The following is a 26,448-nucleotide window of genomic DNA, read 5'->3' as shown; positions in this document are numbered from 1 at the left end:
GGTGATTGGTGTTTAGATCAGACGGTAGGTGATCGGCTGATTGGTGTTTAAATCAGACGGTAGGTGATCGGCTGATTGGTGTATAGATCAGACGGTAAATGACCAGGTGATTGGTGTATAGATCAGACGGTAGGTGATCGGGTGATTGGTGCTTAGATCAGACGGTAGATGACCAGGTGATTGGTGTATAGATCAGACGGTAGGTGATTGGGTGAATGCGGTAGGATGATATGATATGGATGGGCGTACTGGGCTTACGTCGCGGTGATGGTGATGGTCGCTGGCCTAATGGGCTGATAGCGGCGGTGGATGGCACCTGGGCTGATGGGCTGATAGTGAGTGGGCTGACGTCGGGTCAGTTCAGGTAAGCATTCAGTTCAGTTCAGTTCAGATGTCATTCATCAGGTAATTCAGACAGATATTCAAGGGTAATTTGTATTGCTGCAACAGGTCATTTTCGTGTCGATCTCGCACATCGGTCTTAAAGGGAATATTCAACATTTGATTTCATTGAAGAAAGCATCATATTTGATGAACTGAGCCCACTCCTAACCATAGGTATACCTGGAGGTGGGAAAGACTGCTCTAAGCTACATAATTTCTCCATTTAGCAAATATGCCTCTTAATCCATCATCGTTTGATCGCGTCACGGAACGTTTGCATAATATCAGGGGTACGGCCAAACTGGCCGTGCAAAATTGCCACCCTAACACTCACTCGTAGCATTTTAGCTCACCACGAGATGGCAGTGGTGGTGCTGAACGTGTTTGCTGAAACAAGTATCGTTATGGGCTCGTGTTTTGGCCCTCGTTGTGTTCTTGAAAACTTGCCGGGGAGTTTGAATTTCTGCTTATGTTCACATACACGCTTATGGCGTTATTCTTGTTCGATTTCAAGTCGTATTTCCGTAACATCTTTATCATGTAGTGCAAAACGTGCTGTTTAAATCTGTACCGTGACTGATTCGTGTTTGAACTGCATTGCCTGCACAACATTGATCGAGATCCATTTAAAGTTTGTTATATCTGGTAAAGCGCGATCACGAACGTCAGACATGAATGACTCGAGATTATATTCTTCTTAGCCTTGAGCGATGCGTGCGGAATGGGATGGCAGTATTTGAAGGATGATTATGCGGTGTTATGCATGTCTAAGTGAATTTGAAATTGTCTGCATATTTTCGCAGGCTTGTAGTTCAGAAACCGGGGGATTTTAGTTCTTGAGAAGGGCAGGGCTTCGAAGTACACCGAATGTTCTTCAAGATGGCTATTTCCATTAAAAACCTCATACAAATGTTGAACACTCCCGTTCACAACAGCTCCACTGAAACAGTTACGCTTCGTGCAAGATTTGAACTCGGGCTCCAGAAAAGGAGTTGGTTTCGTTGCAGGTCACTGTCAGAACATGGATGTCAGGTAACGATGGTGCATCGATCAGTATTGCAAAGATCTACAAGAGGGGTTAGTTGCGTATAAAAATATGTGTCATATTGATAAAGAGCTATGACCTCAATCAACAGTAACTGTTTCATTGCGTAAGAAAACATTCCAAAGTTGCATGAACTCGTCTAACAGTTCTTTGTCGCATCATATGGTGAGTTTCCATAGAAATTTCCTTCCGGAAAAACCTAACTGACCACCTATAGGCCAAGAACATATCGATGATTTTTTGTCAAAAGACCAGCGATTAAATTGTCCAAAGCTGGATAAGGTTTTAGTGCAGAAGTTCTTTCGGAAAAAAACATTTGTAGGTCAAATTGACCCTCACTCGAAGACGTGCTTTTTCTACGTCAATGCTTGTTAAAAATTAATTCCAGGTAAGCGCGTACATGGGTTATATAGATACGGTTGCACCATCAGCGTTAGCTGCCGAACTGAATATTCGTTTTTGCATAGCTCAGGCAAGAGAGCTGGCGAATTTTGACCCACATTCCACGCGTTTCTGAAAGCGTGTCTTGCTCAGTATGAGTCAAATGTAGTTATACGCTGCTGGAAATGAATGAATCAATATGAGTGTCAAACCAAACGTGGCTACATTCGCTATGCGGATATGACCCCATCGCCGTCCGACTCCGCGTTACGAGCGGGGAAACATCCTACCCCGCTGGTCGCTCGTACATTTGTACCGTTGTCATGGCACTGTTTGGCTTGTTTGTCGGTTTTGAACAGATGGCGTAACTGGACCTGACCACGTGAGGAACGAAAAGCGGCCAAAACGGACCCCCACATTATTAACGCCTAACTTATTTGTGCCTTCAGTATCCGTCTTGATTGACGCATAGGAAAAGGAAGTGTTCACACACTTTTCAGCTGGGTTTTGATGAAATGATATGTGGGCCATTTGGAAGATCATTTGGTGCAGTTTCACCCGCCGTTCGGTTCGTGCCGTTACGAACGTTAACGTGCCGTTAAGAACGTTAACGGCCCTTCTTAAGACCTTAACCCCACTGGGTTCTGAGCCGCACGCCGCGAAGATGGGGAGACTGTTTCGAGGGGGGGTATCTCAAGGTCATATTGACATTAATGACGTCATAATTATGGCATTCAAATCTTTCAATTCCACAAGCCATGCGAGATCAAGATGATGAAAAATAGTGGTCTAGTCATTCATATCTTGCTTGGTGGGCACGATTTCGAGATCTAACGACCGCCAACTGAATATCAATCACTGCTGTGCAAGGTACGATGATGCAATCAAACAGTGACCGTATCGGGGAGGATGTCTACGAAAGAGAAATTGTGTTGTCAAGAGCAATCTTTTCCACTTACAGTATACCAATAGTTATAAAGGAGGTTGGTTGCATCATACTTTACCCTTCCTGTAATATCTTCAAATGTAAACATTTCCTTTAACATATGTTTAACTTCATCTTTCAGGACAACCTGTTTTCCTTTTGTGACTTCTGGTGCACTTACGGTCGACTATCTTTGTGTTTTCCCGTAGCAAACGTCTAGAAGTGGGAGATCCCAGCGGGAAATCAACCCCCCCCCCCCCCCCCCCCCCGGCCGGACGCAGGTTGTCTCAAACTCCCAACCGGGCGCAGATTTAAAAAAGCTTAATTCTGGAACATTTAACAGGCTGTGATAGAGCACACCAGAAAGTACTTTTTCAAACATGAGATAGAAAGTTTCTATCCTGCAAAAATCGATAGAAGATTGAAAGGGAATCGATGTAAAAGTCTTCAGACGACCCTGCGATGCTCATGAGTTACCATGTTGCAATTCGTTTCCGCTTACCATCCGACCAGGTGGCCCTCGTCGCGCTTAGTGATGCCAAGATTAGCGGATATCGATGTGATCGTACTTGCAAATGTTCCACACAAACCTGTGATACACACCTGAACTACGATCATTTTGATTTGTTTTCTATTTGTTCGACTGATTGTCGATTGTTTTGATTGAGTTACGGCGGGCGCTGATAGCGGCTGAGGTTGTAAGTCGTAGCTAGTAGTTGTTTCTGACGTGGGAACTGTTGCATAGCCTGGTTCCTTAAGCACTTTTTGAACGGACAACGCGGCCGTATTTTGACTTCGGGACTGGACTTCACGAAAACAGCACTTCTAACTCACACGGGTGTTTCTCTCTCTCTTGGAATCGCTGTCACTGCGTCTTCCCCAGACACGCGTGACTTTACGCAGGATCTGCGTTTTCCCCAGACACACGTGACTTTGCGCAGGATCTACGTTTTCCTCCCCAGACACGCGTGACTTTACGCAGAATCTGCGTTTTCCCCAGACACGCGTGACTTTACGTAGATCTAGCGTTTTCCCCAGACACGCCCGGACTTTACGCAGGATCTACGTTTTCCCCAGGACACTCCCGACTTTACGCAGGATTGGTGCCTCACACTGCAGTATGCCGTGACGTCATTATGTCTGTATGTACGTGACGTCACTTGTCCTGATTTCACGTCAGTATGGTACGTGACGTGAATCAGGGCGAAGATTTCCTGAGATGAGGGAGGGGCGAACAGTCAAGCACCATTCTCAGTCAAGTAAAGCGCAGTTAAAGCTTGCTCACTGACATGCCACATGCAGAGACAATTTCGTGAGTGTTAGGGAGGCCGCAGGGGGGGCATTTGTCTGCTCTCATCCTCACTTCCCGACAGGCCCATGAAATACCCCTCGAGAGGATTGGTGCGCTACATAGTGCCACTGATGTGTGGGAAGGGCACTAGGACAACTGGGCGGCATTAAAGGGCGTGTTCCACACATCATATGGTGCTTGAACTAAATTAGTCATCTGAAAGACCTTTCGGCGCTGTGGGTAATCAGGTCCTTCTTAACACCAAAGCCCATCTAGTTTCTGAGCTACGTGCCAGCAAAATGGAAGAGAGGTATATCGGGGGGAGCATGTTAAGTCACTTGGCATTCGTGGCGTCATAACAACGTCATTCGGGTTCTGCCATGTCATAAGCCATACGGTGATCAAGGCCAAGAAAAGTATAACTGTCGGGGCGTTTATACCTGATGTTTGCGTCAATTGGCTCTTAATCAATGTTGTGCAAGGTACGATGACGCAATCAAATCATGACGCATTTGGGAGCATGTTTCCAAAAAAGAGAATTGTGCTGTCTAAAGCAGTTTTTCACTTAAAAAGTTGCCAATAGTTATAAGTGACCTTGTTTCATCATATCTGATGGTTGCTTTAATATCTTCGAACGTGAAACATTCCCTTTGATTCTCCGCTCTACCGACAGGTGGTGTTCGGTTTCGGTGAGTGGAACGACATCGACTGCGAGAGGGTGAAGCGGCCGTTCGTCTGCAAGGCACCTGCGTACGCTCATACGTCACGCTCGTGAAGGCCAGCTGAGCCCCCCTGCTGCGTCAGCCCCCAGCCTGCGGGCAGCCAATCAGCGGCGAGTTCAGCCGTGGGTGGCGTGCTGCCACTGGTCCATCAGAAGAAGGGCGAGCCGGGGCTGTTCGCAGGCGCCGCTTCAAAGAGCAGACGTAAGCGCTGCGCATGGCACATAAACGTTGCTCCGGCTTCCTTCAAGTCGTAAAATTGTGGCATTGTGAAAGTTCATCAAGTCCGTGAATTGCGGGAGAAAACTGGCTTACCGTATCTCTTTATCCTCTCTGCATCGACAACTGAATCTGCATTTGTCATCTAAACAGGAAAGACTTTAGGACAGTGCAGGGCACGAATTTTCGAAATACACGGCCAGATATGCCGGCGATTCTTCATCTGCCTCGGTGTGAACTGCACTGGTGTGAACTACAGCCGTGAAGCGTGGCAACACGGTCAGAACGATCAGTGGTTGGGCTAGGAGAGCAACTGTGGGTTCAGAGTTCTTGTGCTGAGTTTTCGACCTTTGGTATATCTGGAGCAGACTGCCAACTGGTTGCGTCGCAGTGTTACTCAAAGCAGTCCCATCCGTGCCAGTCTCCTTGCGAGTCAAGCCAAGATAAATCAGTCCCATCCCTGCCAGTCTCCTTGCGAGTCAAGCCAAGATAAATCAGTCCCATCCGTGCCAGTCTCCTTGCGAGTCAAGCCAAGATAAATCAGTCCCATCCGTGCCAGTCTCCTTGCGAGTCAAGCCAAGATAAATCAGTCCCATCCGTGCCAGTCTCCTTGCGAGTCAAGCCAAGATAAATCTTGTCAGGCTAGAGCTCCTGTTGCCAGTAGTGAACACACGTGGCGCGCACACCAACACCCACTCCACATCAGTGTCAACGCATACGCCAACAGTGATCTCACGTTTTCAAGTCGACCGAAACTTTGAATATAACGGTGACGTGTGCGTATGTGTGGGTGCCTGTATCAGGCGTTAAGGCGTTAAGGCGTTCCAGACCATCAGTCATTTCAGCCACCTGTAAAGAAGATAAGATTGTTTAGTCTACATCCTATGTGCTTGAGCGGTAAGTGAGCACTTCACGTTAGGTGTATCATATTGTAAGCAAGTCAGTTGTTTACGTGACGTTAAGTGTTCACACAAGATGCGGAGGTGGCTACAGGGCAGTGACAGCGGCCAAACAGCAAAGGAGTGGATGACGCAGTACAAACCGAACAGCAAGTTCGCAAAGTGCGCTGTTGCCACCCGGGCTCAGGTTTCTGATCTTCGGTCGGTTGCCTGGAGCCGCACCCCCGACGAGTGCGCCGGACTGTTCCGGGGGCTGGGTTACGAGAGGCCGGAGGACTGCTCAGGTTTCTGATCTTCGGTCGGTTGCCTGGAGCTGCACCCCCCGCGAGTGCGCCGGACTGTTCCCGAGGGTGGGTTACGAGAGGCCGGAGGACTGCCGCTGTCCTTATCATTTACACTTGCGGGAGAAATGATGTGGGGTGTTCACATTTCGTTGCTTGATTATTCGCCGTTGCAGAAGCAAAGTTGTGCAGGATATAACCCACCTGATGGCTGCCGTGTAGAGCTGAAGAACCGTTTTGCGGCCGCCTCCCCAGTCCACGGCGCCGAGTGTACGGAGGATGTTGGTGCGTTTTTCTCACCCGGCGGAGACTTCTCTGACGTCAGTGTTGAATCTGAGTTCAAAGCTTTTAAGCTGCTTATCGTTGGTTTGAAGATGACAGTGCAGGAAGGTCGACTTGGAGTAAGCGGTTGTGGCGGAATTGCCTGTGGACAAGGCGAAGCCCCGCTGTTGTCACCGCGATTCAGTGTGCTCAAGGCCTTTCTGTACCATTCTTTCAGCCCTGATAGGGCAGTCAAATATGGCCAAATAGCCACATCGTCCGCGAAAAAGTAAGTAATTAAGGCGTTTGATGGCACAGTCCTTGAACATGCTGTTGATCATGGTGAGGAGTAAGTGATGGCGAGTGTACACTCCCGGGGAGGGGGGAGGGGGGGGGGCGCAAAGAGTGAACGCCTACAGTCCTACGCATCCATCAAACAAAAATACCACACCTTACACTTCCTGAGGCAGACCTTGGCCCTGTTGTGCTCGTGATGAGACCGTTGTACCGCATCTGACGTAAAAGGTGATAATGACAGCTGATCAGGACCGTTCTGGTCGTTATGTGGCGCCTTTGGCCGATTCGACCCTTGTATCCTCTCTTGCTTTACCCTGAATCTCCGCGACGCCCCGCTTGTACGCGGTAGGCTGCATACGCCTGTCGCAAGTGGGCCGAGAGGCCCCCAAGAGAGGGCCCCGACTGGGCCCCACATGTACAGCACAGATGAGTCCCCTGCGTGCAGGGGTCAAAAGGTTTGCGCCTGTCTCCCACAAAACATAACTGGCCTGATCTGTTCATAACTGGTCTGATCTGGTCATAACTCGCCTGATCTGGTCATAACTGGTCTGATCTGGTCATAACTGGCCTGATCTGCCCCCTTAACAGTTGCCCTGATTCGCCATTTTCCATGACGCGGACTGATAAAGAGAGAGGCAATGCAACCCCACCTCCTGGCGTTTTCAAATTAATGAACACATGGCTTAAGCGGAAACCACCGGCAGGTTTGCGTCGATGAGTTCTCGCGATTGGTAGCAGCTCTCATGTTGTTAGTTCAATAGTTGACCCCATTATGGCGTATCAAAAGGGCGAATTTTCCAGAAAATGGTGCTTTTTTAGCTTTTCAGCATGCCTACAAGACCGTGCCGTGTAGGTTTACGAAATTGAAACAGGCATTTTCCTTGTTTAGGTCTAAGTACAACAGTATAAATATTTTTTTTGGAAAATATGTATATGATAAATGCTTCATTCTTGTAACAGTGCCGGCCCGCCCGCGTTCCGCGGGATGGTTGGTTGCCGCCCGCCGCGCCGCGCCGCCGTAGGCTGCGTGCAGTGTTCCGCACAAACCGCCACTGCCCCGAAACCATAAAGCCACGAGCACGTTCTTGTGGCAAAACACGGGCAATGGATGTCCCGTAGACTGCAAAATGTTTGGAAGCAATTGCAAGATATCCTTCAAAAAATCTTACAAGGATGTTGGGTCACTCCTCCCCTACCAAGTCGAGGGTTACTATGACGTGTACCCAGAAAAAGCAAGCCAGATCTCATGTGTGCAGCTCGTTGATTTTTATATTCAAGACATCCTAGATTTCGATTGTTCAATGTTTATTTCGGACATAAGCATTCCACAGGCAAAAGCCCAAAACGGTAGTCGAATTTTAAAACCATAATATACGATACACACACAAACAAAAACCTAACCAAACACACACACACACACCACACACACACACACACACACCACACACAACACACACACACACACACACACACCACACACACACACACACACACATACCAACATACACCACACACAGTCGTACATAAATTCATCAAAAGAATGTTCCACGTGTGCCGGTGAGCATAAAGAAATAAGATCGGAACGACTTTGTTGGAGGAAAAAAGTCAGCTGAGAAAGAATGCTGCAAAGGTGACTGCGGACAGCGGGTAGTCGTGTGACAACTCCATCTTTAACAGTGTTGACCCTTGGAAATACCTCGCGGAAAAGGCCAATATGCCGAGAACCCCGGACGGGTGTAGCCAGGCTGAACAGGAATGTCAAGTGAGCGCGTTCAAGCCTGTCATGATAAACGTTGTATAGAAACAAAGTGTCAGACTGAGCAAAGCGTGCCTTGATAGATGTTGTTTTGAAGAAGCTGAGAAGACGCTCGTAATCCAGTGCAGGACACCGGGACTGGCTATTCGAACCCAACCACACAAGAAACCGGTGGTGTACCCTGTCGAGCCGGGCGAGATGGGAAAACCGTCCCAAATAACGCTACCGTAATCTATCAATGATCTCACATGAGTGTTAGAGGCACAAAGCAAAGTCTTTTGATTGAACCATGCCTGACGAGGGCGCGACGGTATTTGCAACGCTTCGCATGAGAAAGCTCAGCATCCTGTTGCTTTTAAGACTGTCTAATCTATGCGATTGGCGAAGGTGAGTTTGGCGTCCAGAAAGTCGCCAAGATCGCGAATCTGCTGGCAGCTATCCAAGTTGGTGGCCGTCTAGTGCGCTTGAGTAGTGAACAGGTGGCGTGCCGGGGTGAATAATGCGGTATTGCACTTAGCTGGGTTCAATTTCAGTCCCCAGTTTTTGGACCTTTCATAGAGGCGATCCAATCCGCCTGAATGGTAAGACAGTCTGCTACGTCGTCGATTCGGTGATGAATTTTCACATCATCAGCGCACATAAGGCACTCGCTTTGGACTGATCGGGAGCAGATCAGCTAGAAAGCAGGCGAACAGCAACGGTCCCAGGATGCTGCATTCCGGGACACCAGATGGCACTAAAATACAGTCAGATGCTTGCTGTCCAGCACTAGCGTTGTGAACGATTCCTCAAGTACGATTCAGTCAGCTGTACGCGCGGCCAGTGATGCCAAAAATATAGCGAAGCTTGGTAGCGGAAGAAGTGTGATAAACGTTGGAAAATACTAAAGACCAATCGTGTACATTGCATCCGTTGTTTACCTTTTGGGACAGATGTCCAAAAGTATTCAAGAAAGGATGAAAGGCTTGTGATGCAAGAGCGCTTTGGAAGGAATTCGTGCTGGATGAGGGAAGGGTGGGCAGACAAACCTGTAATAGGCTTTCGCTCATAATTTTCTCCAAATTTGTGAGGAGATAGAAAGCAAAAGACACAGGACTGAAATTTTCAGACAGCTTTTTGGACCCCTTCTTATGCACCGGTATCACATTCGCTTGCTTCCACATGGGAGGGGAAGACGCCAGTGTTCACAGAAAGCTTGCATATTATTTCTACCGGAACACCTAGCTCCTCGGCACATTTCCCTGAGAATCCGGGCACTGAGCCCGTCAGGACCACAGACCTTGTGTGTACTGATATCGCGTAACAAGCGTGGTATACTGCCATGTGGTACGACAAAGCTGTCTAGTCCAGGCGCATCGAGTAGAGGTGGATCAGGCAATATACGAACGTTAGGATCGAAAAACTTACGAGCAAAACACACATTCGGACAGTTGGCACGCTCCTCATCACCTTGTATGGCAAACTTGTAATAACTGTATCATGGCCTTGTTGGGGAATTAAACTGCATTTCCTGATTATGTCAGTCAATAACCCTATGATACTACTACAGAATGGAATGGTTCCGAGGGTTTCCTGTTATTTATGCCACTGAAAAAGCGTGTGGCAGACCACCCTCTTCCTCATATACGCAACACCCCAATGGTATGTTGATGTCACATGTTCCGGGTATCCATATTGTACCGAAATGGCTTACCAAAGAATGCATATGGCTTTCTTTTTATGGAACACCATCTCAATCTACCGAGTGTAATTGCTTCCAAGCACTCGACCACTCTACAAGCCATGGCAAAGATGTCAGCAAGATCTTAAGCATAAAGACATCCTGAATCTGGCACCAAATGGGGCAGGTCTTATCCCTAAGCTATGGTTCTGCATTACCTAACATGCTTCAGCATATGATCCACCATAAACCACTTGAAACACCTGCAACTTCGAGTGCATCTAGAACATTTCGGAGACCTTAAACGCAAAAATATGCCTGAACTTAGCGCTCTCGGTTTTTTTCTCAGGACATTTATTCAAGGGCACTTTCAAATATCCAAACTTGACTATATCAGATATGTATTGGAAGCCAGATATGTATTGAATATATCAGATATTATGGGGAACAGCTCTAGGTTTCTGGTACCCAGCTTTTCATAATTCGCAAAACCAGGGGGATCCAGGAGGGGGGGGGAGGTGGCACGGCGTCATGCTCCCCCTTGGGTGCCGTAGGAGTCCATAGGGCCGTCCAAGCCGAAGCCGTCCAAAGCCGGCCGACCAGACGCAGTCTTTTAAGCACAAAGCACAACAAAATTGTTTGTTTTTGTACTCCGAGGCGACCAAGAACAGTCGCAGGCGAAAGTGAATGGCCCACGAGCAGACAAAAGTAATAATTTACTAATTGAGAGGGTGGTCGTTGGGAGATTTGAGGCTCAGTAGGTTGTTCAAAGGCTCCTACGCTGTTTCCGGGTAAGGATATATGCCCGCTGGCAAGGTAAATGCGGTGTCGTTCAAAAGCCTTCCGCGTTGCACTTAATTTTTGCATTTGCTCGGAGGGTCCTGCACTGTTACTACCTGCACTCATTCGCCCGAAATTATACATTTTGTACCGAACGATCTGCTATTCCATTGTCTACAGCCATGCCAAATTTGGGGAGGCTACGCCGCGCTGTTCGGAAGCCATTTTGGAACGACCTTTGGGGGGTAAATTTGACCCCCGCCCGAGCGTGTGTCAAGGCTACTTTTTGTACATTCTGCTCTGAAATGTCCGCGGTGGGCGCAGCGCGTGTGGAATGCGTTTGCGTGTTTCGCAAGAAATAAAACATAAAACCTGCCGTAACGTTGGCGTAGCAGTATCGTTTTCTGCTACCACTGCACAGCGTAAGTGATCGATTACTTAATGAGGCAGGCTGAAACGACATGAGTGCACTCATAGTTAGCTTTGGTCACCTGGTTTCTGGTGGTGACCTGTAACGGTGAGGTGGCAAAATAAATCACGGTATAGCCGTGATGCATCCAGTGTTTCACCTGCGCAACATCTAGCAGTGATGCGGATGCGAACGCCGTGTCAATGTTCTTAAGTACTTGTGGAAGTGTGAATCGCTACCCTAGTGGAAATGCTAGTAATTTAGCAAACGTGCCTAAGCGATCTGACATATCATGTGAGGCGCCATGATGACCATGAATGAACGTAAATTTGCACGATCTACGAGCAGCGGTGTAGCCAAATGAACGCGTTCTGCGACGTTGTAAGGGTGAAACGGTGGCAACGATAACAGCGTTGACTTTGAGTATTAATTACTACATCTATTACGTCTAATTTCAACTGGCTTAATTAGGAAGGGATATATATATATATATATATATATATATATGTATATATATAGCTTATATGTATATGCATATATCTAGCTTTTATATACACGCCTCTGATTCATGGCTGAAATATGGCGAGCTTTCGTTTCGGATCAGCAATATTGTGGTTGTTGTTTAGAAACTGCACTAGCAAACTTAAAGCTAAGGTTGCCAAAAAGCTTTATAAGGAATGTTGGATGCCGCTCTTTTTAAAATTTGAAACTGTCTTTAGCAATTCATCTGGGGTGAGCTGTGCTCCCTCGTGCTACCATTTTTGTACGGGCGATAGGGCTCACTGACGCAACGTTGTTAGATCGGCTCTTGATTCAATCCATGCAACTTACGAGGCATGTGATTTTGTTCATAACTCAAAGCGATTTTTTTGCTGGTGATCGACGCAGCTCCACAAAGCGATTGACTCGTCAGCCGAGTCATGATTCAGCTCGATTTGAACATAAATATGTTCATGTTAAACAAAAGAGAAATCTGTTTCTGTTAAATCTGACCATGTCTTTAACGCTCTGTGAAGGCTTGTGATGAGCCGAACTCTGGTAAGTGGCCTGGCCTCAGTGTGCATTGACTTGACTGTTCCTGTTAGGTGGAGCCGCGTGAATGAGCCTGGCCATGTTTTGGTCGGGAGCCCCGGCCGAGGAGCTTGAGGACCTTAGCTTCCTGCGCTGTTATACCCGACCGTTCCTCAAAGATACCTCAGCCAGGTAAGTGAGAGATGTACACGCGCTAGCTTCGGTTCACCGTCCTAGGCTACCCTGAGGCGATCATTTTTTCCTGTCATGCGATCACCCGGACCGGAGCCCAGTCTAAGTGCCTACTGGGGCCCAAAAGCTCGAAAGCCTCGATTGGGGTAAATTCCGCGGATAGCGGCAGCCTTCATGCAAAAAAGTGGTGATCTGTGGGTGTAGTTTTCAGTCCGTCTGGTGCTTCGAAGATATGACTGAGTTCTTTCGCCGAGTGCTGTGATTCTTTTTACCTTGGCCCCGTACATTTTTATGGTTCTTGATGCTGCTTGATGCGCAGTAATGTGACCGCGCACAGTAATGGCGCCGGTGTCGCGGATGCTGTGTGTTTGCGGCGGTTGGATGTTCGGTGTCGTAATTGGTTAAGTTCCAAGGTAAGAGTATAGATGATCTGTTTTACGATTAATTATGATATGTTCTGCCTTGAAAACAACGATTGATGTACAATGCTCTTTTGTAACATGAGGTAGGAAAGTACACCCTGACCGAGAGGCAGTGTCTACAGGCAGTAAACCTCAAGTCAGGAGTGTAACAACATGAAGAAAGTACTTGACACATCTCCCACCGAAGTGGCCAAATGCTGAAGGACTTCACAGCAGCCATTATCAGTGCATCTTTCATGTAGTTACATTTTTCTCAGCATAACACTATGTAGAATGGCTTCTGCTTCCTTTTGTCCCAGTGCTTATGGTTATGTTCCATCACTATGAGGTGTATAAGTTTGCATTCACAAAAGCCAGCTCTGGCAATTATGTTGGTTGGACTTTAAATAAAAGATACTTCTTTGTGCCTCTTGTGTGTGGAGGTGCACATGGGTATGCCACTGTGAACTGAGTGGTTGAATGGAATATTGACAAATTGTCTGCTTGATCCAGCTATGGTTGAAAAGTTTTGAAGTTAGGCACTGATCAACAAGAGTTCAAGGGAATGGCTGGCTCCGAGGACCTGAGCAAGCCACGCTTGAAGAAGCATGCCCAGCATACAGGCCAGTATACAGGCACCAGTCAGATCAAGAGATGCTCAGTGGTGCTCACACCATTGCCAGCATCCATGTGTCTAAAGGTGTGTTGTACTTTTGTGCCAGATATTTTGTGTGGAATACTTCACACTGTTAGGTATGTGTCTGGAGATTTGCTGTAAGAATATTTTGAAATTTGAAAAACTGATTCTTAGAAAATAATGATGCATTGCTTTTGTCCAGGGTGTAAATCTTAGTTTTATATGATGTGCTTTTAAGATATGTAATTCAGGCAAGCAAGATATCATTGAACTGCAGTCAACACTGGTATTATTGATGCTTTCAGTTCCATCTACCTGAGAGTATATCAATGCACTGCATACACCCAAAACATTTTGCAATGATGGCATGTTGTTTGTGTCTTCTTACTCATGATTCTCCTCCAGTGCATTTATGTATGCCAGAGAATTCCCATGTATGTATGATGACCATACAAGGAAAGATGTTGCAGACCAACAGATAGGTGACATCAAATGCAAAATGTACCATGCCCATAAAGTGCTTCAAAATATTTCAGCATTGCACCAAGCAGGGTCTCTGAAAATAAGGATGCTTATGAGAAATGTATGGTATGTGAAGGTAAGCATGGCTTATTGGCTCACCACATGTTCATTGCCCCCCAATTACTCTCAAAATGGTTGCTTTTCCACAGGAGACTGCATCACAGAGAAGCAGTGCTACCCGCCTCCAAAATGCCCAAAAAGCAACACACCTTTGTGATCGTCCTCCTTCGCCACCATATGACTTTCCAGGATTCAAAAGCCAGGAAATCTTTAAGTGAGTAAAAATCATACTGCTCCTTGTTCTGTTTATTCCCTTTTGAAAAGTGGCAATGGTGAAAATGTTGGATGTTGGATCAAATGTCGGATCAAACCACGATTTCAATGTAATGCAAAAACAGAGAAACAGAAAAAAACAGAAAAAACTGAGGACTGCAAACACCTGATTGCTGAACCAGAAACAATGTGTGCATATTGTGCATGTCCGTGAAGTTGGCGATTTTTTTCAGCTCATTTTTCAGTGACAAGTTCTCATTTCACTGAAAACGGGTCTGGTGATCAGATATGGGACAAGAACACCGAAAATGACTGGGTGACGCCGTTCGCTGCTCTGATGCACATTCTAATGCTTGAAAATTCAGAATTTGATGGCAGCTGTTTTTAAGTATTGGGCTACTTAACAGCTCAAGGCCCTTTGTCCATTCAAAGGACCCAACGCTCAGGACTTTTTCATGGTCAAATTAACGCTCAAACGTCAGGAGGCTCGTTGTGACTTTCAAATTACCAGGTGATTTCGGACTTTTAAGCACCAGAATGATCAATAGCGCTTAAAGGAAGTTCTAAAAAAAATGTGGAGTTTTGAAGTCAAATAGACGTCTGAAAGGCCTTAAACCCTTGTAATTTCTGAGCCACGCACCTGCAAAAATGTGTGAGAATATTTCAGAGAGGGTATTTTAAAGTCACCTTGGCATTTATGATGCCCCAATAGCGTCGCTCAAATCCTGTCATTTCTAAAGTCGTGTGCCGATAAAGGCCAATAAAAGTGTAAGTGCCGAGGCGTTCACATCTGGCGTTCGTGAGCGCCACTTCCAGACAACGGCCGTCAATTGACTCTCAATCATTGTTCACTCCAACCACTCCGGATTGTTCTGGTGCTTGAAAATGAAAATTGACCGGTATTTTTTTGGTGGGATGTAGCTCACAACCATTTGAGCTTTAACTTGACCTAAATGGTGATCTTGAGAGATCAGGGTTTTGTTACGAACGCCATTGCGTGCGTTGGTGAATGTTATGAAGCTTGAAAAGTTGAAATTTTGTATTGTTGATATTTAGTGTTCCGCTCTGTGAGTCTTCATTTTACCGTGAAAGGTGATCGTAGGTTTTCTTCTTTTTTTTTTGCTGACAAGTGATTTTTCTTTGATCGATGTTTTGATTGTTTAAGAATTGATGCCGACCGTTATTATTTTGGTGATATGTAATTCCCGGTCTTTTGAGCGCGAATTTGACCTTAAAAGGTGACGTTGAGTTTTGATGACTTTGATAGACCCTGGTTCTTGCACTTGTGAGCATTCCGTTGCTTGAAAAGTTCAAAGCGACCGAACATTTTTGGTGAAATGAAGTTTGCCGCGATTTGAGTGAGTTTGACCTCGCAGGGTGACCTTTATAGGTCAGGATTTTTTTGCCTGACGCTATTTCTTGAAAGGCGTTGGTAAATATTATGATGCTGAAAAAGTCGAAATCATCCCGTAATCCTTGGGTGATGCTTAATTCCCCGTGAATTGGCATGGAATTTAGGGTTAAAGGGCGCCCGATATTGCAAAGAATGCGTGAATTGCGATGCACTTTTGCCATAATTGACCACCTGACGTGCTTCCAGAGTAGTCGTACTCCTGTACTGAATAAAACGCTGAATAAATCACAGAATAAATCGCCAACATCACAAATGTCTGTTCGACGACAATGCCATGAATCGCGTGCATGTTGCAGACCATATGAAGTGCTGACTGGGAGCTACCAGTCACTGCCGCATGGTGGAGATGCTGATACTAGGGATACTACGGATACTACCCAGTTCATGTGTGGTTTCGCAATGCCAACAATCCACAGGCCATCAGTTCTAGGTAAGTTTTGTGCTGGAGTCACAGATAACTGCACACTGATTTTTGGAAATTGAAAATTGATGCGTGTGCTTCTTTACATTACCTTACATCAGAGGTGTGCAGGCCTCTAGTGGTGGTCACAAGATGTCATCACCTGTTGGTATGGGTTATCAACGTCCAGACATAACACCTTTTTACGGTTATTCGAAAACGCCTCGAAAAATCGCCGCTAAATTTTTGGAGATCTTAATTGATGAGGTCTTCGCCTTGTGGGAAAATGATAGCTATGAGATCATAATGAATCAACCGTGAGTGACGTCTGAGGGATGTCATGTTTGCCAATTTTTCGGCAAAAGCACGTAGCCGTTGACAAATTGGCACAGAAGCCGAACGAAAGAACATATTTTATATCGTTAAACGGAAAATGTGAGCGAGTTAGTCTATAATCCTTATGATTTGTCGTGTTTTTTTTTTTCAATACCGCGCATTGAAATATTGGCATGTCAAATAACAGAAATTTTGATCGAAGTATCTTAGCACGCGCCCGGGTGTCGTTGTGTTGTTTCAATATTGCGCATTGAAATATTGGCATGTCAAATAACAAAAATTTTGATTCAAATATATCAACCCGCGCCCGGGTGGCCGGTTGGATACCCTTCGCTTCGATGGGGATCAGTTTGCCCCCCCCCCCCTTGAAATCTTGGGAACTAAGACAGCTAGAGACGCCAAATTCACAGATTGTGTTGACCTGTACGTGAACTCTCCCAGGCCAAAGTTTGATGTTTGTAGGTCATGACCTTCGGGTCAGGTAAGGTCAAACAAGGTCAAATTATGGATTGTTTTCCAAAGGGCCCGTAGAACCCAGGCAACTGTTCTAAGCAAAATGTCACACGCTCAGATAAGGTTAGTGGCCTTGTTTGCCTTTTAAAGGTCATGATGACCGAAATGATACAAGACTGTTGAGTTCTGCATTTGGATCAGCGACAAAAATTACGCCAGGCAGTATGTTCCTAACAACAAAATATTGACATGGGTCATTTTGGGTCACTGACATATTCTGACCTGTAGGAAGTCCATGGAAGGTGTATAATGCGGTTCCTGCTATCGATATGATTGAAATGAGCACCAGAAACCAGTCCATACAGCAAACCCGAGGGTAATAAAACAGGTTGGTTTTCACCTTGGTCTGACCTTCATACCTGACCCTAGGTCAACTCTATTTGTGTATTCAGTTGTTGTGTTGCCTACGAAAGTATCACAGATGTATGGCCTCGTCTGACACCCTGTTGTTTGATCGGACTGAACGATTCCCTAGGACGTGCCTTCGCTGAAACCATGGCCTGCCGTTAACCTGCCATAGGTCAGCGACCTTTCAAGGTACATCTAAATTTTTGATGTCAGACGATGCGCTTTTGAATTGTCTTCAGCTATGCCGTTTGGAAACAATTCTGGGAACACTTTCGCGGATCAATTTACCCCCCCCCCCCCCCCCCACCCGAGCGCGTGTTTAACATTTGTTGGTCTCAGGCTCAAAGTGATGAAAACATCTGACAGGTGTCTTAGATGCGACTTTGGATGGTGGCTGAACCAAGTTTCAAGCAATTACCTGTAACAGTGGATCAGTCATGGCTTGGTTTGATAGACATCACAACGCATGTCGCCCCTGGCCAGGTGGGCCTGGGCCCGCCGCGGTGGGCGGCGGGGCTCGGGTCTGCCCAGTCGGCGCGGTGACCAGGCGGCGGAAACCAGTTTCAACAGTTTCACAGTTTCACAATTTCAGTTTCAACCGGCTTACCAGTTTCACATGCAAATCGACGACCACGTGACTGGCGGCGGTGGTTGACGGTTGTCTCGTTGCACTGTCCATGCACTGTTGCACTGTCGTTGCACTGTCGGCATTTTGAACTGTCGAAAACAACGCGAAAATCGATCCAAGCGCTTATTCACCACCAAGGTCATCTCCATTTGACCTTGGCCCTGGACGATTTATGTACAAATTGAAAAGTAGCTCTCGCTCATGTGTCCGAGACCGTAATTACGGCTGAGCTCTTCCATCCCGCGTTTATATGGCTAAATGGTGACTGAAATAACCAGACCAGATGAGATCATGGCGACACGGTTTGCAGTTGTAATGTCCGCGGGAAGTCCTTCAGTCGAAGGAACATTCTTGTAGGGCACGTTTGTTCACACCGATGAGGATCGTTTAGATGCTTGTAATTGCGGAAAGGCGTTTTGCTATTAGTTTCATGCTCACATTCATAGCCACGGTCTTTTAAACTTGAGTGTGAAACTTGTCGTTTTGGCAGAACTGTGGAAAAAAACCAGCTCCATTGCGCCCAAGTGAATTGTAGAAATCACGCTTAAAGGCATGTAAGTAAATAAATGGGCGTATGGTTTTCTGAAAAGACACTGCTTTGCTTCGATTGCTAGCGTCTTACCGCAGTGCGTGTGAAGTGCGTCTGTATTGTCCTCCAGAATGGTTCTATCGTGCGTATTGATCGATCGAGAAGGGGAGGGGGGGGGGGGGGTTCAAATGCAGAATATGACAGCAAGTACTTTCCCAAATTTGTTATAGTATATTCATTAACGGAATCTCTACAGCCCCAAACAGACAAACAACTTCTGGTACAACTCTTAAAGTATAAGGCGGTGGGTGTTGAGCGCTATTGATGTGATTATGTCAATAGTTTTGTCATTGCGTCCGGCTGGGAGAAGTTTTCCACCGAGTGCAACATGGCTATCGCACCAAGGGCGGCGCACGCGCGTAGCTTCCTGCGCACACTCCACGTGAAAAGAAGCAAACGTTTGTAATTCATCGGAATGGCCTTGGTGCGTCAGTATCGTGCTGCCAGGGTGACAGACGGACGTCTGTCGTCATTATAGGAATTATGATGTTTTGAAGGAAGATGATGAGAGCTTCCTGAAATTTGGCTGTTATTGTCATCGTACAATTATAGGAATTATGATATTTTGAAGGAAGATGATGAGAGCTTTCTGAAATGTCGCTGTGTTATTGTCATCGTACATACTGGTGTTGGACGCTTCAAGATTGAATCTTTGTTTGATTTTATGTTATATTTACATGTAAAAACTTACGTATTTCTTTAGTAAATTCAACTAACGTTTTTACGATATTCAACACCATGTCCAATCACCGAACAGGAGTATTCTATGGACACCTTATCATCTAACCGTAAGAATATCACAATTATGATAATGAAGGTATTGGTGGCCTGCAGCATGCTGGCACAGCCGCATATCTCAGCATATCTGCACAGCAATGCAGTCCTAGCGATTCTTCTTACTACTAAAACCGCAGACCTCCCTTTTCCAGCCCCCCCCCCCCCCTTATCACCCACCTCTGAGTATTTCCTGATAGATCAGAAAAAAGGAGTTAAAGGAGTGTCCCGTGGTTGCCATGAAAATGAAGGGAAAGAAAGTTTAGCCTCTATGATTAATTTTATAAAAGCGGGCTCATACAAGAAGTTAAAAGGGCTGGACTTTAAGACCTGGCTGGGCTAAAAATTAACCCAACTATAAATAATGCCTGCCCGACCCTCTTCAAGACATGTCAATATTTATGTTTTCATCTTCCATTTCCCGTGCTAACAGAACTGTTGACCTTAGGACCATTTTAAGTATTGCTCACTCCCAATACTTTTGTAGGTCCTGATGTCACACCTGATGTCAAGCCAGATCTGCTGACATTGTCACCTTCACAAGTGGATGTCTTGAGTGCTGTCGATGGCTCGGCTGGGGTATTAGGTACGAACTGAGAGGCAGTTTTGAAAAGCGGTCGTATGGATTGGCATCAGTATCACCGTAAAGGAGAACTACGCACTAGTTTTCGTTTACCCAACGGAACACCGTCAGGGATGACAACTATCTGTTGCTGGGGTCGTACGCGGTGCGTTAGAATTACATTAGTAGTCCACGAATCGCTTGCGTTCATCATGAAGCTAGAGGCTGTCTCTCAGCTCCCCAGCCCGACCGAAATGGCTGTAAAAGATGACATGCGTTATGACGATTTCTAGCGATCTACAATGCTGCTTTTTCAGACGTTCCTGATGATATCAAGCCTGATCCTTTGGCATTGTCGGCTTCAGATGAGGATTTACTGAAGGCAGCTGATGGCTTCCCATCTCGCACGGCAGGTATGCGTCCTTGACATAGTCCGCTGATGCCATGATTGCTATCCGTTCATGTCACGATTCGTGCTGACAGCCACAAATACGCCACTGCCAAATATGTCTTTCCCCAGAATATACTATGGCCATTGAGGACGTCCAATAGGTTCGATTATATGGCGTCATAATCTCCAGCCAGCTTGAAGTGGGGCGGCGCGAAAAAAGCGCCGAGCTCGAGCTCGAAAGGATTTGAAGCCTTCAGAAGTTCACTGCTCTGAAATGGTTGGAATTATCTTGAAAATGACTCTTAGTTCGTCCGCTAACTCTTCCATTCGAAAGAGCCATCTGTTTCTCAGCCTGGAGTTGCTACTACTATAGGGCAGCTTACCCGAATCACTTATCATTTGGCCGCTATCTGAAGGGTTATTCGTTTATCCGCGTTGTCTGTCTGGAGTGTGGACATCAAATAGAAACAAACCGGTATGTATGCCTTTTTTGGCAGACATGTATTAAGACTGGGTCCTTGAACAGGCATGTGACCCAAGGAAATTATTCGTCCGTCCATACCAAGGTTGAATCTGCAGGTTGTATTTTAAAAACATAAATGGTATCTGTTATTTCTTTATGGTCCTTCTAACAGCGTTCTAAGCAGCACTTTACAACATATGGCTATACCGAACAGGTAGAGAATTCAAGTTAGATTTGGTACAAGGGCGCAGTCACCTTCATGAAAGGTCCTAAATTTGGTCAAGACGCGGTGGCTGTGTCCGTGCTCGGTGTCACGGCAATGCAACTCCGTATACCCTCCATTAGCTTTACGTTAGCGCGGACTTGGAGGCATTGCGTAATTAAATTTTATTAAATTTATAATTTAATAAAACTGAATTCTATGATAAATTAATGATATAATAGAAAATGGAAATATAATAAAAATAAAAATAAAATTACGTAATGGAAATAGAATTACGTAAGACGTGAGTTGTTCAGTGCATTGGCGAGGAACATTAGTCACATAGCTAAGGCAGTGGTATTAGCCTTGTTCCTCGGAAAAACGTGAAACGGAAAACAAAAGAAAAACACAGGCTGATATTTCGGCAATATGCCTTTCTCGAAACATTAGCAGAAGTGAATTCACTTCTGCTGTTGTTTTGAGAAAGGCATGTTGCCGAAATATCAACCTATGTCCCTAATCTCCTGGTTTTTACCGAGGAGTAAGGCTTATCACTATTGTCTCACCCGAAGGCATGGCGAAAGTCGGCGCTCCTGGTCTAACACTATGCCTATGTTTTCAGACGCTGTTCTCTTGCGCTGTGAATACTGCAAATTCGAACGTTCCGATCAAAATGGTGTCTCAGAGCAAGTAAAATGCCAACACCAAGACACGCTTCGCCCGGCCTTTCGGGATGAACGAATCGTTTCAAACAAACACTGCGCTCAGAGCCAGTCTGACCGCTCGATGAAGTCAACATTTTGCGACACTTTGTTCGAGCGAAGCGATACCCTCGCGTTGCATGATCGGATTCACACAGGCCAAAAGCCGACTGATCACGGTAACCACGCCGACAGCAAGCCGCTCAGGCGTGAAGTCGGTGAGAAGTTACTGAGATGCCGTCGTGGTTTGACCAAACGTAGTCGGACGCACACTGATGAGAAGCTTTTCAGTTGTGAGATCTGTGAGAAGGCGTTCAGTGGACATGACAACCTCACTAACCACCTCCGGACTCACACAGGTGAAAAACCGTTCAGTTGTGAGGTCTGTGGGGAGGCGTTCATTTACCATTCGGTGCTTACTCGCCACCTCCTGACTCACACAGGCGAAAAGCCGTTTAGTTGTGAAGTCTGTGGGAAAGCGTTCAGTCAACATGGGAGCCTTACTCGCCACCTCCGTACTCACACAGACGAAAAACTGTTAAGTTGTGAGGTTTGTGGGAAGGCGTTCATGCGATATGACAGCTTAACTAATCACCTTTGGACTCACACAGATGAAAAACCGTTATGTTGTGAAGTATGTGGGAAGGCCTTCAGTCAACAAAGGAACCTTATTTGCCACCTCCGGATGCATACAGGTGACAAACCGTTTAGTTGTGAGATCTGTGGGAAGGCGTTTAGTCAACGTGGGAACCTTACTGACCACCTCCGTACTCACACAGATGAAAAACCGTTCAGTTGTGAGGTCTGTGGTAAGGCGTTCAGTTACCATTCGGTGCTTACTCGCCACCTCCTCACTCACACAGGCGAAAAGCCGTTTAGTTGTGAAGTCTGTGGGACAGCGTTCAGTCAACATGGGAGCCTCACTCGCCACCTCCGTACTCACACAGGTGAAACACCATTTAATTGCGAGGTCTGGGAAAGCGTTCAATGAACGTTGGGACCTTACTGACCACCTCCGGACTCACACAGGTGAAAAACCGTCTAGTTGTCAGGTCTGCGGGACAGAGTTCAGGCAGTGAGGCAGCCTTGCTTACCACATCCGGACTCGCACAGATGAAAACCTTTCAGTTGTGAGGTTTGTGGGAAGGCGTTCAGGCGATATGACAGCTTAACTAATCACCTTTGGACTCACACAGATGAAAAGCCGTTCAGTTGTGAAGTATGTGGGAAGGCGTTCAGTCAACAAAGCAACCTTATTTGCCACCTCCGGATGCATACAGGTGGCAAACCGTTTAGTTGTGAGATCTGTGGGAAGGCGTTTAGTCAGCATGGGAACCTTACTGACCACCTCCGTACTCACACAAGTGAAAAACCATTCAGTTGCGAGGTCTGTGGAAAGGCGTTCAGTTACCATTCGGGGCTTACCAGCCACCTCCGGACTCACACAGGTGAAAAACCTTTCAGTTGTGAGGTCTGTGGGAAAGCTTTCAGGGTATGAGGTCTGTGAGAAGGTGTTCAGTCACAATGGAACCCTTAAAATTCACCTCCGTACTCACACAGGTGAGAGGCCGTTCAGTTGTGAAGTCTGTGACAAGTCGTTCAATCAGATAGGGATCCTAGCAAAGCATCTTCGGACACACACCGGTGAGGAACCGTTTAGTTGTCATGTCTCTGGGAAGAAGTTCAGTAGCAATTGGAACCTTACGGTGCACATTCGGAGACATGCCAGTAAGAAGCCATTCAGTTGTGACGTTTGTGGGAAAGCATTCAATAGAATGCAGTGCTTTACAGTGCACGTCAGTTCCCATCGGTAACAATCACCTAGGTATCATTACACGCACTCTGGTGTGGGTCAATTTGAGCTCTCAGACGTTTTTCCAACTCATTTTCCGAACGGCGCAACATAACCGTGCCAAACTCTACAGTTGTAGCCAAGTAAATAGCCGATCACTTGATGCTACAAAATTAGACGCTCTTTGTAAGGTCGCTTACCTGAAAAGTCAGGCTAGTGTCGTTATGGAAGGGAACTCCTCGGGAGTCGTCAAACCCTTAAGCAGCAGCAGAATGTTGCACGACGGCATGCATATCCGAGACGATTTGGTTTGATAGTATTTCCTTGATTCGGCATTACGGCCAACTGCTTTACCTTTGGTGAGATATGAAGGTCAGGTGCGAGGCCAAAGTCGGTTTCATTTCTTACTGGACTCCTTTATGTGTGAGAGTTTGTGACGCTCATTTGGAGTTTCTGGATTGCAGATAGGCGAACAGATGTGTTGGTTAACTTCAAGAGGCCTAAAAAAAAATCGCTGACCTACAATGACCCCGATTAGATTTTTGTGCTTTTGAGTATACCTCCTTGGGTAATGTTTGACGCTACTTGGTGCTTAAAAATCAAAAGAACAGGAGGGTTCTGGTGTTTTACTTCTATAGGCCAAACAAGGTGATTGCGTGTCAATGGCGGAAAACGTGTGGCTACGGCGAGTGATATGCATGCTGTGGTTCGTAGCCGCGTATTTGAGAATGGTGGTTGTGGAGCTTGCCATAACGTATGTCTGTGGAAAGATGCGATCTTTAATGAAATATGTCGATGTTAAGTATGTAAATATTGTGAAATATGTAAACGTTGAAATATATGTAGATGGTGAAATATGTATATGTTGTAAAATATGTCGAAAAAGGTCGAACGTACCAATCAAAATGGACTCGGAGCACGTGAAATGCTCCGAGAAGTCGGTTTGCTCGGCTGGAACCAAGGATCGTTTAAAGCAAAGAATGTGTTTAAACTCACGCCGATGCCGCCGGATAAAGTCGTTCAGATGTCACATGTGCAGCATCTCGTTTACGCGAAACGACATCCTCGCGTTGCATGTATGGATCCAAACAGGCCAACAGCCGACTGACCACGTTTGGAACCATACCTGACGCAAGCCACTCAGTTGTAAAGTCAGTGGGAAGTTATGGAGATGCCGCGTAGTTTGACCGAGCATGGTCGAACGTACACAGTTCGAAAAGCCTTTGAACTGTGAGGTCTGTGCTAACGCGTTGAGTCGACATGGGAGCCTTACTCGTACCTTCCAAATACACACACGTCATACAAGTCCACACTACGGAACCGGTTGTCAGATTTTCGTTAAACCAACACCAATTGAAGCCTAGAACGCGGTTTTATGATCCGTTCTGAAACATGCGATGTCATATCACCATCTTGACCTGCTAAAACCGTATGAGCCACTTTGGGGCATCGCACACGACTCAAAGCACGGAAACAGCTCAGCAAACCGTTCAATACGCGCTCGGGTGGGTGGGTCAAATTCCCCCGCCCCTTCAAAGATTTTTCCAGAATGGTTTCCGAACGGCGCGGCGTTGCCACGCCACATTTGGCATAGCTGTAGACAATTGAATAAAAATCGTTTGGCGTCAAAAATTTAGATGTGCCATGTAAAGTCGCTGACCTATGGCAGGTCAAAGTCACGCTATGGTTTCAGCGAATTAAATTTCCGGGGAATCTTTCAATCTGTTGCAACAACGGAGTGTTAGACGAAGTGGCACATCCCTGAGACGCTTTCTTAGGCAACACAAATACTGAATCAGCAAATTTCGTTGACCTGAGGTCAGGTGTGAAGGACAGACCAAGGTCGAAACCATCCCGTTTTATTACTCTAGGGCTTGCTGTATAGGATAATTTCTGGTGCTCATTTCGAATGTATTGATAGGAGGAACTGCATTATGCATCTTTTACGGACCAAGTCAACATTTTGCTTGCAGAAATATATTGCCTCGCGTAACCTTTGTGGCTTATTCAAACGCAAAACTCACAACAGTCTTGTACGATTTTGGTCACGGTGACCTTCAAAAGGTCAAACGATATCGCGGACCTTAAATCAGCACCTGACCTTTTTTAAGAAATAGGTATTTAGGTTCTGGGGCAACTTTGTAGACCAACCTGAAATTTAACCTTTTTTTACCTTATTTGACCCAAAGTTCTTGACGCAGGAGCCTCAAGCTTTGACCTGATTGAGTTCACGTACAGGTCAACACACCCTGTAAATTTGGTGTCTGTAGCTTTCTTGGTTCCCAAGATCTCAGAGGGGCGGGTCAAATTGCCGCCCCTCCCCCCCCCCCCTCCCCGCCGCCCACCTGAGCGAAGGGTATCTAGCCGGCCACTTGGGCGCGTGTTAAAAACCTTCACCACAGCGGAGAGCGCGTACGATTTCACCAGGCGTTCTGGAAGTGATAATTCGTGTTTTCATTCTCGCTTTCAAAAACTGCATAAACCACTTTAGGGCATTAACGCTAAGTTCAGGCACGGAAACTGCAGAACAGATCGTTTTGAAACTTATTTTAGAAGAAAGCACATGCAATTTCATCAGCAGTTTTAAAACTGTTGACCCCAGGTCACCGTTTTCACCTCGAAAACCGCGGAAACTACTTCTGCTTCTTCAGAAACTACTTCCGGGCATGTAGTCAATTTCAATGTAAGCCGCTCAACCGATCTGGCTGGAAGCTTTACCAGAAGATCGGACACGTATGATTTCATCGTGTTCTGAAACTGGCGGCCTCATGTCACCATCTTCGCCCTTGAAAACTGCATAAGTCGGCTGTGAGAAGTTTCTTCTTTGAGTGCAGCAGAGGCGGATCCAGGATTTCGTCAAGGGGTTAGTGGAGCAAGAAACTGTGGGGGGCCCACAGAGTTTGGGGCTCTAAAGATATCCTTACATTCTGGACATTAAATTTGTAAAAGTATGCTCTAAAACTTCGTGTGTAGATATATATTTCTCTCTCTC

The 26,448-nt window shown here is 46.2% G+C and overlaps 2 protein-coding genes across 6 annotated transcripts in view; both read left to right on the top strand.

The window, feature by feature from the left end:
• The window catches only part of LOC119094678 (zinc finger protein 2), a gene marked incomplete in the record, with an annotated part of 30,365 nt that extends 7,676 nt beyond the window's left edge, over positions 1-22,689 (top strand). Inside the window, 2 exon segments of the mRNA XM_037217736.1 lie at positions 20,245-20,320; positions 21,586-22,689. Of these exon segments, the coding sequence (XP_037073631.1) occupies positions 20,245-20,320; positions 21,586-22,655 (1,146 nt within the window).
• LOC119094609 (gastrula zinc finger protein XlCGF57.1-like) overlaps positions 12,206-26,448 on the top strand; it is a 33,916-nt gene continuing 19,673 nt past the window's right edge. Inside the window, exons 1-4 of one of the 5 annotated variants that reach the window (XM_037217703.1) lie at positions 12,206-12,345; positions 13,425-13,611; positions 14,220-14,344; positions 16,054-16,187. In XM_037217703.1, coding sequence (XP_037073598.1) covers positions 13,477-13,611; positions 14,220-14,344; positions 16,054-16,187 — 394 coding nt within the window. In that variant the 5' untranslated portion in view covers positions 12,206-12,345; positions 13,425-13,476. Of the gene's footprint in view, positions 12,346-12,379; positions 12,511-12,647; positions 12,924-13,424; positions 13,612-14,219; positions 14,345-16,053; positions 16,188-26,448 lie in introns of those variants that run through there. The other 4 variants (XM_037217692.1, XM_037217715.1, XM_037217682.1 and 1 more) reach the window with 4 other exon arrangements.

The sequence above is a fragment of the Pollicipes pollicipes genome, unplaced genomic scaffold (genome assembly GCF_011947565.3).
Source record: "Pollicipes pollicipes isolate AB1234 unplaced genomic scaffold, Ppol_2.1 Scaffold_1600;HRSCAF=1878_pilon_pilon_pilon, whole genome shotgun sequence".
NCBI lineage: Eukaryota > Metazoa > Arthropoda > Thecostraca > Pollicipedomorpha > Pollicipedidae > Pollicipes > Pollicipes pollicipes.
Note: the sequence above shows the minus strand (reverse complement) of the source record. Positions and strands in the feature narration are given on the sequence as shown.